Source organism: Pipistrellus kuhlii, unplaced genomic scaffold (genome assembly GCF_014108245.1).
Source record: "Pipistrellus kuhlii isolate mPipKuh1 unplaced genomic scaffold, mPipKuh1.p scaffold_m20_p_12, whole genome shotgun sequence".
Classification (NCBI taxonomy): domain Eukaryota; kingdom Metazoa; phylum Chordata; class Mammalia; order Chiroptera; family Vespertilionidae; genus Pipistrellus; species Pipistrellus kuhlii.
This window is the reverse complement of record NW_023425427.1, coordinates 19,095,119-19,112,249: the sequence shown is the minus strand read 5'-3', so window position 1 is coordinate 19,112,249 and position 17,131 is coordinate 19,095,119. Positions and strand designations below refer to the sequence as shown.

The following is a 17,131-nucleotide window of genomic DNA, read 5'->3' as shown; positions in this document are numbered from 1 at the left end:
CATAATGTTATTTTCGTCCCGATGGTCTTCGGCGACCCTCAGGTAGAGAACCACTGCTGTAGTAGAGCCTAAGACCATCGGGAAACACAGATATTTACATTACAACTCATTAACGGTAGCAACACTACAGTTATGAAGTAGCAACAGAAATAATGTTATGGTCGGGGGTCACCACCACGTGAGGAGCTGTATTAAAGGGCATTGGAAAGGTTGAGCACCACTGGCTTAAAGGGGAAGATCAAAGGGCTGGCTGGAAGCTTACGTTAAAACGAGGGGAGGGAGCTTTGCTTCGGGAGTCACCGGCTTCTCTGCGGCAGCAGACGGCACCGGGGAGGTCTCCACAAGCCCTCGTCTCCCAGGCCGGTCAGCACCACCCCGATAAGTTACTGTCTCAGAACGGGACCGTCTCAGCTTTCCTGCCGACGTGGGTAATAATTCAGGGAAACTGCTGGCCCCGTACCCCAAGCCCTTTTTGTCCTCTGCCGCACGCGGAGGCTGGAGGAAGCCATCGGCGTGAGAACAGCCTCCTGTTCTACACGTCGCTGTGCAAGCCGTGGGTTCCAGCCCTGGCCGATCCAGCATGGCGCAGCTACATTTAGTGAGGCCTTGTTCACCCTCCCGAAATGAAACTCACAGATAACAACATGCCTGCTCAGGGAGCTTTAAAAGATTAAGAGAGCCCTGGCCAGTGTGGCCCAGTTGGTTGAGCGTTGTCCCACGCACCAAGAGCCTGCGGGTTCGATGCCAGGTCAGGGGCATGAGGTGTCAGGGGTCATAGTGAAATCGGCAGATACTCGGACCCACCCACAGAATCACCCTGCAGACGCCCAACGGTATCACAGGGCTGGGATGATAACTCAAACACGGCGACTGCGGGCATGCCTTTCAGAAATGCAAGAACAGAGCTCATGAAAGATCAGTTATAGATATGCATATTTCCACCAATTTATGAATTGCAATTTATAGTTGCATTCTTGGAGAACTCGGGATGTGTTAAACCATGCCCCCTCTCCAGCCACCCCTAAAAAAAACCCTGGGTCATAGGTAAAGTGATGCAGGTAAGTCCTAAGTTCAGATGTTCCTACATAAATACAGCCCCAGAGTTTTTGGGGGGTTTTTTTAATTATTATTTTTATTTTTTATTATATTTTATTGATTTTTTTTTTTTTTTACAAAAAGGAAGAGAGAGGGATAGAGAGTTAGAAATATCAATGAGAGAGAATCATTAATCAGCTGCCTCTTGCACACCGCCTACTGGGGATGTGCCCGCAACCAAAGTACATGCCCTTGACGGGAATCAAACCCGGGACCTTTCAGTCCGCAGACCGACGTTCTACCCATGGAGCCAAACAGGTTTCAGCAGCCCCGGAGAATTCTTACTGCTCAGGACCATGTTTATACACGTCTGGGCACCTGGAGCCCCACTACAAGAAGCGGCCCCCAACATAAGAATTAAAAATGTCTCTGTAGGTGGCTTCATTGCCCACCAGGGGGCGGTGTTGCCCTGTTGAGAAAGAAGCATCACCCTTCACCAATAGAAAACAGGTGGGAAACTTGGTCTCCTTCGGGAGAATCCTGAGTGTGCTCAAGGATTGTTAGTGGGAAAAGCTCCCTGACTGGGCAGTACGTCAGCACCTCCAGGATTTAGAACTGGAAGCAGTGGTCTGGCCAGGTCTGCGATCCCACTGAGTCAGAAGGAAGGTGCTCACGTCGGGCACGCTCTTACGGGGTTCACCTGAGTCAAGTCATTATACCACCCCCTCTTTGTGGACCATCCCACCTGAGCCAGGTGCTCTGCGGGCCTTGGCTCCGCCCTTCCGGTCCGGGCTCAGCTCTCTGGGCTACGCTGGGCTCCGGGGTCTGATTCGGGACCAACTCTACCTCTTCGGGCCTCAACCCCGCTCCTTGGGGCTGCGCTAGGCTCCAACCTCCTGGCCTGGGCTCAGCCGTTCTGGACTCGGCCGGGCATCTGGGGACCAGGCTCGGCTCTTAGGCAAACTGAGAGGATGAGAGAAGTGAGAGATCCCAGGGAACTGGGAGAACGAGGACCGATGAGGTCAGCCGGTTGCACGACGTGGGGAACGTCCTGAAGCCTCCGAACGGTGCACTTTACGACGGGGGAAGGTGGCGCGTTGCGTGTTGCGTGCATTTTACACGCGTTTTGCACACATGTACGAGGACAGGACGACATGGGTGAAGATGGCGGACCCGCCCGGAGGACCCGGCAGGCTCGGCCTCCTCTCTGTGGTGGTGACTAACGGGCCCTCTGTCCCCCGCGCAGGACACGCACCGGGGCCTCTTCATCCAGCAGCTGCGGCCCACCCAGAACCCGCAGCCCCGGATCAAGCTGAAGCTGTTCGGCCACTCGGGCTCGGGGAAGACCACGCTGGTGGAGTCGCTCAAGTGCGGGCTGCTCCGGAGCTTCTTCCGGCGGCGCCGGCCCCGGCTCTCCTCCACCAACTCCACCCGGTTCCCGCCCTCGCCCCTGGCCTCCAAGCCGGCAGGTAAGGCGCCCGGCCCTGCCCCCCCAGCTCTGCAGCAGGCGCCGGGGGCTCCCCTCTCCGAGTCAGGGTCCAGGGCGAGTGGTGGCTCAGTGAGGGGCGCTGGGTTCCAGTGCCTCCGTGGCTGTGAGGTGAGGGCAGCCCGGCCCCGGGCCTGGTATCCGCCCTGCTCTTGCCCAGCCGCTGCAAGCTGCCCCCAGAATAGCAAGGAAAGGGCCTCGCTGAGGCTGGGGTCGCAGACAAGGGAGTTCACAATGACCTCTGTGCACGAGGCAGGATGGTGCGCGTTCTGCCCGGGGACCCTGCTCCCGAGGACAGCGGGAGGGCAGCTGGGGCTGACGCGCAGCCGGCACAGAGCCATGTTGGCCCCGGGATGGCTCCGCCCCCACGCTTTCTCTGGGAAGGCAGAGCAACGAGATTGGGTCCACGTGGGGTCAGCACCCCACAGGTTCGGCGTTGCTCGGCGGTTTTGAAAGGCTGTGTGGGTTCCACAGCTGTCCCTCTGCTCCCCAAGACCCTCTAGGGCGGTGAGTCTCAGCCTTCCGAATGCCGCAACCCTCTAACACAGCTCCTCCTGCGGGCCCCCAACCATAAAAGTATTTTCTTTCTTTTTTTCCTCTTTAAGTAATCTTATCTTTTTTAAAAATATATATTTTATTGATTTTTTTACAGAGAGGGAGAGAGAGGGATAGAGAGTTAGAAACATCGATGAGAGAGAAACATCCATCAGCTGCCTCTTGCACACCCCCTACTGGGGATGTGCCCGCAACCAAGGTACATGCCCTTGACCAGAATCGAACCCGGGACCCTTCAGTCCGCAGGCAGTTCTCAACCTGCGGGTCTCCACCGCTGCTGTAGAGCCTAAGGCCATCGGAAAACACAGATATTGACATTACCATTCATAACTGTAGCAAAGTTATAGTTATGAAGTAGCAACGAAGATAACGTTATGGTCGGGGGTCACCACAACAGGAGGAACTGTATTAAAGGGTCGTGACGTTAGAAAGGTAGAGGACCCCTGGGCGAGGGCAGCAGGCTTTGCTGTCCTCCCTGACCTTCCTCAGACGCAGTCGGCAGTGGGTTCACACCCAGACACTCGGGCCTACCTGTCCTTCGCCGGGAGAGACACCCGCCTGGAGCAAGGGGCAGGCGTGCCAGCTGGGTGTTCTCTCTCAGAGCCCCGCTGCAGAGCAAGGGCCTCCGTCCTGCTGAGATGGGAACAGAGACCTTCCCAGAGTTTCCTAAGCAACGCCCGTTCTGAAGCCTTGTGCCTCGGGTTTGTCTCCTGCACCTCCTGTCACAAAGGGGCAGTGTCGGTGCCCGCGGTGGAACACAGAAGCTTTATCGTTTGGGTTTCCACGTAATTCTTTTCTCCACGAGGAGGGAGATCTGGGCGGCATTCGTGGGGGGATGGGGCAGGTGACTGAGATTTACATGCTCTTTCAGCCTGTTGTCTCTGAACACAGCAGAAACTTGGAGAAAAAAATAACCCAAAGTGGATTTTTTTAATTAGAATTATTACAAAGTTGCTAGCCGGTATTGCTACCCTGTTTCCCCAAAAATAAGACAGTGTCTTATATTAATTTTTGCTCCCAAAGATGCGCTAGGTCTTATTTTCAGGGGATGCCTTATTTTTCCATGAAGAAGAGTATAGTACACATTTATGGTTAGTAAATGAAAATAACGGAAATTTATTACCTGTATACGGTGCGGTAGTACGGTAGTTGTCAACACAAACCAGACAAACTGTGAATCCTACAGTATCAAGAATTTACTCATTTATTCAATGACAATCATGTCATCATCTTCTGGAACATCATCATAACAATCCAATTCCTGAATTTCCTGGTGAATTTCTTGTGACTCCATTTCTTTCAGAATCAGTGGACCAAATCTCTCATGTTTAGCCTGGGGGGGGAGGGGGCTTATTTTCAGGGAGGATGCCTTATATTTCACTCAGAAGGAAACCTATAAGTAGGTCTTATTTTCGGAGGATGTCTTATTTTCGGGGAAACACGGTAATTCTTGCCGGGCACTATCTGTGTGTCAGGAGCTGGGCAAAACATGGCCGTGTGAAACCTTTCATCTACGGACAGGGTGAGGGGGTGTGTTTACCACCGTCATACAGAAGCCGTGAGGGGTGACATAGGCTGTCCGAGTCACACAGCTGGCAGCTTACAGAATGTCTGGCTCCTGAGCCACAGCATAGTAATGACACAACTTCCAAGTAAGGGCTGTTGTGTGCACACACTTTCCATTTCCCGCTGTAATTTTGCCAGCATTCCAAGTCCAAGCTCAGCTTCTCTGGCAGTTATAGTGTCACCCAGAGGGAGCCAGGCCAGCTCTCCCGCTGTGGGTCAAGGTCACTCCAGGCTGCACCGCCGTGAGGGGCAGGGAGGGCGGCGGAGACTGTGAGAGAGAGAGAGAGAGAGAGAAACAGAGAGACAGACCAAAAACAGAGAGATGTGTTTGGATCTATGGTCCTGAAGGGCCGAGGCGAGGGTGGAAGAGAAGGGGAGCCGTGAGGCCTATGGTGCTGGATGCCCAGGAGGGCGGCCTGCTCTGAGGGGTGGGGAAAGTGTCCGCCTACACAGCCTCTGGAAGAGACAGACTCCTCTTCAGTTAACTCTAGACCTGCCTGCGGGCCCCGTGGCAGGCCCTCCTGCCCAGTGCAGGGGCAAGCACTCCCTGGGCTGAGGGCGCCACCGGCCCAGGCAGCAGCACCAGGGCCTGGGCCCCCGAGCCCTAGTCACTTCCTGGCCCTCACAAAACAGCATTCGCCATGTCCTGGGAAAAGCAGAGTGTGGCACCAATAGGAGGTGCTGTGAGGGCCAGCTGGGAGCACTGGGGGGCTGAGGGGAGGGGCAGGCTGTGATGGGGGGCTGTGGCCTCCGGGAAGGAGGTGTGTTTCCAGAAGCAGCGACACTGTCACTTTGGAGTGGCAGAGGGGCCCTGCCTGCCCTGCCATCCCCCGGGCCCTTGATCACTAGAATGGCCAGGCCTTTTTCCTTTCCTGGGGGAGAGGCTCGCATCGCCTCGTTCATAACTGGCAGACAGCAGGAAACTGGTTTGCCTTAGGCTGACCCAACACAGCAGCAAATGGCAAGCAAGCCTGGGAGAGGCCGTCCTTGGTGAGGGGTGGGGGGGTTGAGGGGGATGGAGAGAGACAAAGAATCAGCCCAACATCTGTGGGAAGTGCTGCCGCACAGCACACCCGAGGGCCACCCCCACCCCGGGGCCTGGAGCGGGAGTGGGGTGGGGACAGGGATGTCCCAGGAACGGACAAGGCGAGCGAAAGCCGGGAGGGAGGGCGGGCAGGCGTGCTCGGTGCCCTGGGCGCGTCTCACCGCCTCCTCTCCTCAGTGTCCGTGAGCATCAACAACCTGTACCCGGGCTGCGAGAACGTGAGCGTGCGGAGTCGCAGCATGATGTTCGAGCCGGGCCTCACCAAGGGGATGCTGGAGGTGTTCGTGGCCCCGTCCCACCACCCGCACTGCTCCGCCGACGACCAGTCCACCAAGGCCATCGACATCCAGAACGCCTACTTGAACGGTACGTCCGGCCCGCCCACCAGCAGGGAAGGCCCCTCTGCCAGGGCTGTGAGGGACCCCCTGGGAGCCTGGCCCCGGGGACACCCTCACAGGCCCTGAAAAGTAAATCCAACACGTGATATCCTCTACTCCTAATAAAGCACAGGGCACACAGTAGGTGCTTATTAAATGAGTGTCAAGTAAATACATTTTTTAGTTCATTGATTGATGAGAGAGAGAGAGAGAGAGAGAAGGAAACATTGGTTTGTCGTTCTGCTTATGCACTCATTGGTTGATAATTGTGCGTGCCCTGGCTGGGGATTGAACCTTCAACCTTGGCATTGAACCTGTAACCTAAGACAACACTCTAACTGAGCTACCCAGCCAGGGCTAATACTTTTTTTTTTTAATATATTTTATTCATTTTTTAGAGAGAGGGATAGAGAGTTAGAAACATCAATGAGAGAGAATCATCAGCTGCCTCCTGCACACCCTCGACTGGGGATGTGCCTGCAACCAAGGTACATGCCCTTGACCAGACTCGAACCTGGGACCCTTCAGTCCACAGGCCGACGCTCTATCTACTGAGACTCACTCATTAGGGCACATTTTTATTTCTCTTTCTTTTCTTTTCTTTTCTTTTTTTTTTTTTCTTTTTTTTTTTTTTTTTTTTTTTTACAGAGAGGAAGGGAGAGGGATAGAGAGCTAGAAACATTGATGAAAGAGAAACATCAATCAGCTGCCTCCTGGACGCCCCCTACTGGGGTGTGCCTGCAACCAAGGCACATGCCCTTGACCGGATTCGAACCGGGGACCCTTTAGTCTGCAGGCTGACGCTCTATCCACTGAGCCACACCGGTCAGGGCTCACATTTAATTCTCTTAAAAATGGAATGTTCTAGCAAAGCTGGCTCTGCAGCATAGATAAAAGGAGGAGAGCACCCTCAGCACTCCCCAGCCCTGCCCTCACCCCTGCTCTGCCCAGGCCTCCCCACCCCAAGAACATGCCTCCCCGTGTTCAGGGCCTCGCTCTGGGTTCCGGGAACTGCACACGAAGGCCTTCACTGCCAGACCTCGCGTGCCTGTGCCCCAGGAGGAGGCTTAGAAAAGCCCCAGGATCTTCCAAATGCATTCGTCACAAAGCTAGGTCTGTGTTCCATACATAGATCTGGGCCTAACACACTGCGGACCAGTCGTTTCGTTGCCAACTTGACCCAGTGGCCAGGTTACATTTCTATTGGACAAGTACAAAAAAAATAGTTTTACATAAATGTAAAAGGCACGCTTCAATAAATACCCCATTGCACTTTGAAGTGATTGCACGTTCCTACAAGCTAATATCTTTTTTAAAAATATTTTATTGATTTTTTTATTTTACAGAGAGGAAGGGAGAGGGATAGAGAGTTAGAAACATCGATGAGAGAGAAACATTGATCAGCCGCCTCCTGCACACCCCCTACTGGGCATGACCCTTGCGGGCATAGATAAAGGGGGAGGGCATCCTCAGCGGGCACATGCCCTTGACTGGAATCGAACCTGGGACCCTTCAGTCCGCAGGCTGATGCTCTATCTACTGAGCCAAACTGGTTTCGGCAAGCTAATATCTTTTTAAAGAATTCTCGTAATTGGCTACAAGCCTCAGAACAGAAAACACGGTAATCCTTGTTATCCGCCCGCAGCATGTCAGGTGGAAGCCCAGATCCACGGATGAAGGCCGTGGACGGCCCTGCCCCTGCTGGGCGCCGTAAGCCACTGGGAAAACCGCGCCATCCTCTCTGCTTTCCTCCGCAGGGGTTGGCGACTTCAGCGTGTGGGAGTTCTCCGGAAACCCCGTCTACTTCTGCTCCTACGATTATTTTGCTGCCAACGACCCCACATCGATCCACGTCATCGTGTTCAGTCTGGAAGAACCCTTCGAGATCCAGCTGAACCAAGTGGTTTTCTGGCTCAATTTCCTCAAGTCTCTTGTGCCGGTGGAGGAGCCCATAGGTAAGCTCAGACACCCCTGGGCGGGCGAGCGCCCTTCGCTGGCCTTGCTGCCCGCTGGGCTCGGCTCAGGCCACTGGTGCTCCCAGCGGTGCTCCGTGCCCCTCCTTCCTGCAGGAAGGTCCGCCCTCCGGCGGCTCCCCGAGGGCCAGCTGTTCATCTCCTTCCTCAGGGAGGTGTCTCTTGATTACACGCTTCTGTCACCGAGGCCTGATTCTGAGCTTATTCCTCGAGAACTGTTTCTCACTCTCTTTTTCTGTTTCGGGGCGGGGAGCACTTTTGTTGGGTGCAAAGTGGGATGTCTCCTTCAGTAGCTACCGCACCTTTGCCTCCGGGGCACATAGTTCACAAGCAGAACGAGCTCTCTGCGTTCTGGGGCTCCCTCCCCGTGCAAGGAAAGGGACCGTGCTGACTAGAGGCATTACCCCGTCTTCATTCCAGAGGGGGCGATAGCATCGTCCTTTCCCTGCAGCACAAGCAGCAGCCTTCTCTGGTGAAATACGAAGCCCAGTGGGCATCTTTGCTTTGAAAAGCATTCATATAACCAGATACACGGAGCTTCACACCCTCCCCCCATAATGGAGCACCATCACTTTAACTTTTTTTTTTTTTTAATACATTTCATTGATTTTTTTACAGAGAAGGGAGAGGGATAGAGAGCTAGAAACATTGATGAGAGAGAGACATCGATCAGCTGCCTCCTGCACACCTCCTACTGGGGATGTGCCCACAACCAGGGCACATGCCCTTGACCAGAATCGAACCTGGGACCCTTCAGTACGCAGGCTGACTCTCTATCCATTGAGCCAAACCAGTTAGGTCTCCCACTTGGAGACAGATGTGAGAAGCTGCCTTGTGTTGTGTGGCCGGTTCTGGTCCATTTCTGAGCCCCTTCCCGTGAGGCCCAGAAAGCAGGCTCGTTCTGGTCCTGGCAGCCCCGGCCCGGAGGTGACTGTGCACAGCAGGCACGGGCCTCGCAGCCTCGGGCAGAGAGCGAGGGGCCTGGGGCACCCCACCGCACAGCGGGGAGAGGCGGCAGGAAGGGTGCCGGCCTCTGAACCTGTGCTCTCCGCCCCAGCCTTCGGCGGCAAGCTGAAGAACCCCCTGCGCGTCGTCCTGGTGGCCACACACGCCGACATCATGAACGTCCCGCGTCCGGCGGGCGGCGAGTTTGGGTACGACAAGGACACGGCTTTGCTGAAGGAGATCAGGAACAGGTAAGGGAGGGCAGCCCCCGGGTCCTCGGGGCCAACACAGCCAAAACCTCTGAACTAGAGAGAGGAGAAAGGCCTTTTTTCCTGGGTGGCCTTTTACTTGATTTTTTTTACGGAGAGGAAAGGAGAGAGACAGAAACGTCGATGAAAAACATCGATCAGCTGCCTCCTGCACACCCCCCACCAGGGATGTGCCCGCAACCAAGATACATGCCCTTGACCTTTCAGTCCGGAGGCCGATGCTCTATCCACTGAGCCAAACCCATTTCAGCATGGCTGGCCTTTTTGTTGTATTTTTCATTTTTTATCAAAGCAATGAATACAAATAATTATAAATCAAATAAGAAAGTAACACAGGATAAAAAGCAGCAGCCTCCTCACTTCTCTATTCACCTCCTGGTACCGCTGCCTTTGAGCTGTTTTATGTGGGGTGTTTTCCCCCCCGTTTATTGAGGCGTCGTCGACAGATACGACTGTCAGCTATTTAAAGTGTCCGTTGTGGTCCTGTGATACGTATTTACACTGTGAAAGGATTCCCACTACCGAGTGAATTAAAACATCATCGTTCACATCTTTTTTGAATTTGTTTTTATTGGTTTCAGAGAGGAAGGGAGAAGGAGAGAGAGATACATCAATGATGAGAGATAATTATTGATCAGCTGCCTCCTGCATGCCCCCTATTGGGGATCGAGCCTGCAACCTGGGCACGTTCCCTTGATTGGAATTGAACCCAGGACCCTTCCATCCGCCAGCCGACGCCCTATCCACTGAGCCAAACCAACTCTCTCTTTTTGAGGAGAATATTTAAGTTCTACTCTGTTAGCAAATTCTAACTGCAAATGCAGTGTTGTCAACCATGATCACCATGCTATACATTAGATTAGGGGTGTCGAACTCAATCAGAGAAGGGGCCAAAATCTAAAATCCAGCCTAAATCGTGGGCCGAATGGTTTATTGAACAGTCATAAACTGTCATTGTGATGGAAACGCAGCGGAGTGCAGTGATGACAGCGCGGTGCGGGCCACATTGCAAGGCCTGGCGGGACGGATTTGGCCCGCGGGCCTTGTGTTTGACACATGTGCATTAGATCCTTAGTTCTTAGTTGTCTGAGCTTCCAGGTGTGTGTTTGTTTTTATGAGTAATGATGCCAATGATCAATATTTATCAAAATACTGGGTTATGAAATTCACTCACAGGGTCCGGACCAACTCCCTGAAGTTGATCAGGAGTTGGTCAACTTCAGGGAGTCCCGCAGAGACTAGCTGCATGCACTTCCTGTCCAGTAGTTTTGCAAAGCTCTAGTTTCCCTCGTCAATATGGACGTGCACAGGGTCACGTGCTAAAAATACAGAGCAGGGCGGCAGTCGGCCCACCGTTGTTCGTATGGGAAATAATGCAACAATCAGTCAATAACAATACAGGAATAAACTCTGTGTCTTGCACACTCACCACTGTAAACCTCCCTTCTTTCCTACTTAGTACCTGTCAACCTGCAGCTCTGTGCAGTGTGCGAGTAACTCAACTCTCGGCTGAAGACATTACCTCTTACCTTCCTGGTGTGAAAGCAGGGCTTCTGCTAACATTTTCTGATCAGGGCTGTACCTTTCACGCTCATCCCTCTGTTCTTACTCTGTTCACTGCAACAGCATCTCTTCTCATGACCTGTACGGTCCCCGCAGCCGGGCAGCCGATGCTGTTCGCACTGTGTCCCTGCCATCTGGTGGGGCCTCTGCTCCCGTGTGGCCTCACAGAGCCAGCGGACAGCAGGGAGGGGCCTCTGAAGGTCGCCAGAACTTCCTGGCCTCCGACCAGCCGTGGGCCCAGCCGGGGGGACACCTGGCGAGACTGCGTGGCTCTGATGAGGCTCCTGCTCTTCCCTCCTAGATTTGGGAATGACCTTCACATTTCAAATAAGCTGTTTGTTCTGGACGCTGGGGCTTCGGGGTCGAAGGACATGAAGGTTCTTCGAAATCACCTGCAGGAAATACGGAGCCAGATTGTTTCTGTGAGTATGCCGCCTGCGGAGGGCAGGACCCCCACCCCTGGCCAGCCCCCCAGGGACCCTGGAGGTGGTTTGGCTCGGTTTTCAGGGGCCCCAGGGCGAGGTGGCTGCGTGGAGAAGTTTTTATCTTATTGCTCTGGGTCGAGGGAGACAGAGCAGAGAGGAGGAGAAGGCGTTGTTATGGAAGAGTGTGGGATACGCTGATGGTTTTAGTGATTGGTTTAAAAGTAAGATTGCTTTTTACACATTGCAAGAGCAATTCAAAAGTGACTTAGGTGAAGAACCATATGATTTCACTCTGTATGGACTATAAAGCAGAAAGCAATGAATGATCTAACAAAACAAACAGACTCATAGACACAACAGAAAGGTGGTTAGCAGAGGGGAGAGGAGTCGGAGGAGGATGAAGAGGGCGAAGGGGGTCAAACTTATGGTAACGGTGGTGGGAAGAGACTAGATTTTGGGTGGTGATCACAATGCAATAGACAGAGGATATATTATACATTGTACTATTGAAACAAAATGTATTAACCAATGTCACATCTATAAACTTAATAGATTAGTAAAATATATAATGATACAGCCCTAGCTGGTTTGGCACAGTGAATGCAGAGTCAGCCTGCAGACTGAAGGGTCCTGGGTTTGATTCTGAAATCAATAAAAATATATTAAAAAAAAAAAAATATATATATATATATATATATATATATATAGAGAGAGAGAGAGAGAGAGAGAGAGAGAGAGAGAGAGAGAGAGAGAGAGAGAGATATGCTAGGGGCCCATTGCGCAAATTCATGCACCTTGAAAGGAACTCTGGCTGCGAGGGTAAAGTGGGCACAGGAGAGCCTCTCGGCCCACCCTCCATACCCCCGCCCGACCCCTCCAGCTGCAGCCCCCAGTCCCCTCTCTGCCGGCAGCCCCACACCACCGCCACTGCTGCTCCAACACACTGGCCCCATTCACACCTGCTGATGGCAATTGGGGCTGGTGCCATCAGCAGGTGCAAGCGGTGGTTGCTGCCCCAATCGCCCGACAGAAGCAGGGGCAGGTGGAGAAGCCCTCAGGAGCAATCGGGCCAGCAGCCGCCACTTGCACCCGCTGACGGCACCGAGCAGTCAGGACTGGCACTGGGTGCTGGCAGCAGGGCCACCAGCAGCAGGTACGAGGTGGCTGCTGCCCCAATCGCCCCTCAGGAGCAGGGGAGGTGGAGAACCCTCAGGAGCATTCAGGCCCAGCAGCCGCCGCTCGCACCCGCTGACGGCATCAAGCGATCTAGTGGGTGTGAGCAGCAGGCGGGACCGTGGCACACGGGAGCAAAGAATTCTCAGTAACCACCGGAGGTTTGCCCCAATGCCAGCGACCGGTGCCCCTTCTTGGTCTGACACCCCCACTCACCTGCTCCACCATCCTGCTGCAGCCGACGCCCGCCATGATCCACACGTGCCCCCAGTCATAGCAACCGTGGTTCAGTTGTTCCACTGTTCAGTCTTTTCGCATATTAGGGTTTTATATATAAGGATACAAAAAAGCAGCTTGTGAAATATTTAGAAAATGCAGAAAGTAGAAAAAATTTGCCAAGAACACTTGTTGAAGGGCATAAAATAATAGACGAACAAATGGAGTGAGACTGTGTTCTCAGGGTGTGGCATGATGTTCGCTTCACACACACCTTCCACTCCTGAGGTAAGGCTGTTGGAGCTTACCTGTATCCCTGGGCATTCTGTGTGGGGTTTTTTAATAAGGAGTGGAATTCAGCTGACCTAAAAGCCATTGTCCACCAGGGGACAGCCTCATGAGTGACAGGGTGCAGGGAAAGGCTGCTGTGGCTTACAATTAGGAAGGTGTGGTTGGGTAGATGAGTCTGTAGCAGACTGATTTACATTTAATCAAGTTCAAAGATTAAAAACCCATTTCAAGCCAATACCAAGAATTAAGTCTAAATGGAAGAGATTCAACTGTCCCCATGAAAACCCAGTCTCCTGCTGAGTCCCCACAGCTATAAACTGACCTGTCACGTCCTGCACATTCGAGGTCTGCCCTCCGATGACCCACCTGTGTGAGAAAATCATCTCCACGCTGCCGTCCTGGAGGAAGCTCAACGGGCCCAACCAGCTGATGTCGCTGCAGCAGTTCGTGTACGACGTGCAGGACCAGCTGAACCCCCTGGCCAGCGAGGAGGACCTCCGGGGCATCGCCCAGCAGCTCCACAGCACTGGCGAGGTGAGGGCTCCGGGCGGGCAGGGCCCCAGGAGGTGTCAGGGTGATTGTTGAGTTGGAGAGCCTTCCCTCTTCAGAGCTGAAGGATAGGTGTGAACTCTTGGAACGCTTAGAATTCACCTGGGAAGCCTTCTAGTCTTGGAACTTTATTAGTTGGGAGTTTTCTGACCACTGATTGAATCAGGAAACAGCAGAAAATCTGAACAGACCAATTCAACATTCAGTTTTGGAGGGTTGTTTCTAGGAACTCAGCCATTTATTCTAGGTTGTCGAATTTGTCGGTGTCTCACTGCTCATACTGTCCTCCTACAATCCTTTGTATTTCTGTGGTGGGTTGTCTCTTCTCTTTCCTTCCTGATTTTATTTAGTTCCTCTCCCTAAAATAAAAATAAAAATAAAAAAAGCTTTTGGCCTGGATCTCCTAAAGAGGACATTTTTCCACATAGCCACAATATAATTAATACTAATCCCATTCTGGACACATACTATTGACATACTACTGAATATGTAGTCCTTATTCAATTGTTTTCCACTTGTGCCAATAATTTCCTTTATAGCTGCTTTTACTTATTTTGGAACAGAATCTAGTCAAAAATCATTTCATAGCTGCCATCTCTCACTTTTTTTATTTATTCTTTTTTTTTTTTTTTTAAGAGTTCATGGTTTTTTCAAAATTCCTCTTAAAACATTCTCAAACTGGGGTTTAGCTTAGTAATTGATATCTGAGAGCCAGCCATGCAGTGATGGAGGAACCCTTCTTTGCAACATGTGCTCAGATGTGTCCCTGCTCGGGCCCGTGAGTTCTCTGCTCCTGTAGGTTCCTGTGCCGTGACTTCTCGTTGTCTCCCCCGGGCAGATCAACATCATGCAGAGCGAAACGGTGCAGGACGTGCTGCTCCTGGACCCCCGCTGGCTCTGCACCAACGTGCTGGGGAAGCTGCTCTCGGTGGAGACCCCGCGGGCCCTGCACCACTACCGGGGCCGCTACACCACGGAGGACATCCAGCGCCTGGTGCCCGACAGCGACGTGGACGAGCTGCTGCAGATCCTGGACGCCATGGACATCTGTGCCCGCGACCTGAGCAGCGGGGCCATGGTGGACATCCCCGCCCTCATCAAGACGGACAACCTGCACCGCTCCTGGACGGACGAGGAGGACGAGGTGATGGTGTACGGCGGCGTCCGCATCGTCCCCGTGGAGCACCTGGCCCCCTTTCCCTGCGGCATCTTCCACAAGGTCCAGGTGAACCTGTGCCGCTGGATCCACCAGCAGAGCGCCGAGGGGGACGCCGACATCCGCCTGTGGGTGAGTGGCTGCAAGGTGGCCAACCGCGGGGCCGAGCTGCTGGTGCTCCTGGTCAACCACGGCCAGGGCATCGAGGTACAGGTGCGCGGGCTGGAGACGGAGAAGGCCAAGTGCTGCCTCCTGCTGGACTCGGTGTGCAGCACCATCGAGAACGTCGTGGCCACCACGCTGCCGGGGCTGCTGACCGTGAAGCACTACCTGAGCCCCCAGCAGCTCAGGGAGCACCACGAGCCCGTCATGATCTACCAGCCCCGGGACTTCTTCCGGGCGCAGGCCCTCAAGGAGACCTCGCTCACCAACACCATGGGCGGCTACAAGGAGAGCTTCAGCAGCATCATGTGCTTCGGCTGCCACGACATCTACGCGCAGGCCAGCCTGGGGATGGACATCCACGCGTCCGACCTGAACCTCCTGACGCGGAGGAAGCTCAGCCGCCTGCTGGACCCGCCCGACCCCATGGGCAAGGACTGGTGCCTCCTCGCCATGAACCTGGGCCTCCCCGACCTGGTGGCCAAGTACAACACCGCCAACCACCACCACCACCACCACCACCACCACGGGGCCCCCGGGGAGTTCCTCCCGAGCCCGGCGCACGCCCTGCTCCGGGAGTGGACCGCCTTCCCCGAGAGCACCGTCGGGGTCCTCATGGCCAGGCTCCGGGAGCTGGGGCGCCGGGACGCGGCTGACTTTCTCCTGAAGGCGTCCTCGGTGCTCAAAATCCACCTCGACGGCAACGGCCAGGAGGCCTACGCCTCGAGCTGCAACAGCGGCACCTCGTACAATTCCATTAGCTCGGTCGTGTCCAGGTGAGGGCGGCTTTGGCTCGGGCAAGGGTGTCTTCAGGCTGCAAAAGCAAGGGGGGATGCAGCCATCTGTTCCCTCAGAGATTCCAGACGCACCCCCACCCCTCCACCCCACTTTCCTATGCCCCCCCCTCCCTCCTGCTGCACCTATGTCTCTGCTAACCCCTCCCTCCTGCCCTCCCCCCCTTCCTCCCTCCCACCCAGCCCTTTGTGAGCGAAAGGTCTTTTCTCATTTAAGAGCTAATCACGCCCGTCCGTTTGTGGCCATTTGAGGAGCTAGCGTCCCTCCTCTCGGTGTCCCAGACTCCATCTCCCAGCCTCTATCTAGTCCCTTGCTTCTTGACTGACGGTTTTCCTGGAATTCCTAACTTTTCAATGAAAAATTTCTAACGCTTCTATCGGTTGTCCTTTCAATGAAAAAGCGCACATTTATCCTAAATGTGCATTTCATACTCTTTTTTTTTTTTCCTTTGTTATATATATCATGCCCTCAGCTTATCTTTTTTATATTTATAGGAAAACCCCTCATGTATGGACTCCCACTGTATGATTTATAAATAGACAATATGTGAGTGCCTTTTGCAGACGAGGGTGTGTTTGAAAATCATCGCGTCAGCCGGGAGCTGCCCCGAAGGAAACGCTCCCTCTCTCTGCTCCTTGCTGTGTGCTGACCATCGCCAGAGGTGCTTCACCCTCCGATTTGTGTTGGGTTCTTTTCCGGGCAACCTTTTTGTGTTTTGTTTGGCGGGGAAAGGTGGGGGGGAGGAGCCCTCCTCTAGAGGGATTTCACGGCCAGTGTTGTTGCTACGGTGACATGTACTCGTTAGCTTTCGTTGAAACGTCAATGTGAACGTCCACGTGGAGTCGACAGACTGTGGCGCTTCGTCATTCCCTCTCGTCTCAGGTAGAAGGGTGACAGTTGTAGGGCTACGAAGATCCGTGTGAGAATTCAAAAACCCCAGACTCACGGTTTGTGGCTGTCCGTCGTCATGTGTGCATAGCAGACGGTTTTCCACACTGAGGTCCTGGTTTGACAACTTCCTGTACTTGAAATCTACAAAAGAAGAAAAAGGAAGCAAGTTTTATTGCAGTGATTTTAAATTGTGATAGAGTTTTAAAATCAAATGGGGAACATGTCCTAATTCTTCTGTACTGAGAAGCATGTAATTTTAATGTTATATCATATGTGTGTTTGTGTGTGTGTGTATATATATATATATGCAGTATGTATATACATATATATTAATACAACAAGTATTTTTACTTAATCTATGAGATAGTAAAAGAGGTCACTTGTTTTTCTTTTTGTTGTTTTTCCCCCCTTTTTTAAAAAAAAATAAACTATTGCTTGTTGCATTAGTTTGTTGGTCTTTAATTCAAAAGGAATTCTTTTTGCTCTGTTTTTACTTACCTATGCCGCATGTGGTGGGGCAGGTGAATCTATAATCCAGAAGTTATGAAAGATAAACTCCCAGGTCTGGAAAACAACCCAGCTTAATTATGACTACAATTAGGAATGATGTGGGGAAGAAAAAGAGCCCAGCCGAAACAGGGTTAGCTCAGTGGATAGAG

General features: G+C 53.1%; 1 protein-coding gene across 5 annotated transcripts in view; it reads left to right on the top strand.

Moving 5' to 3' along the window:
• Positions 1-16,918, top strand: part of DAPK1 (death associated protein kinase 1) — a 157,150-nt gene extending 140,232 nt beyond the window's left edge. For all 5 annotated transcript variants that reach the window (XM_036433596.2, XM_036433595.2, XM_045580068.1 and 2 more), the window contains exons 20-27: positions 2,282-2,504; positions 5,865-6,053; positions 7,822-8,019; positions 9,095-9,233; positions 11,116-11,236; positions 13,265-13,453; positions 14,307-15,562; positions 16,076-16,918. In XM_036433596.2, the coding sequence (XP_036289489.2) occupies positions 2,282-2,504; positions 5,865-6,053; positions 7,822-8,019; positions 9,095-9,233; positions 11,116-11,236; positions 13,265-13,453; positions 14,307-15,562; positions 16,076-16,109 (2,349 nt within the window). In that variant the 3' untranslated portion in view covers positions 16,110-16,918. The remainder of the gene's footprint in view (positions 1-2,281; positions 2,505-5,864; positions 6,054-7,821; positions 8,020-9,094; positions 9,234-11,115; positions 11,237-13,264; positions 13,454-14,306; positions 15,563-16,075) is intronic.
• The last annotated feature ends 213 nt before the right edge of the window (positions 16,919-17,131 follow it).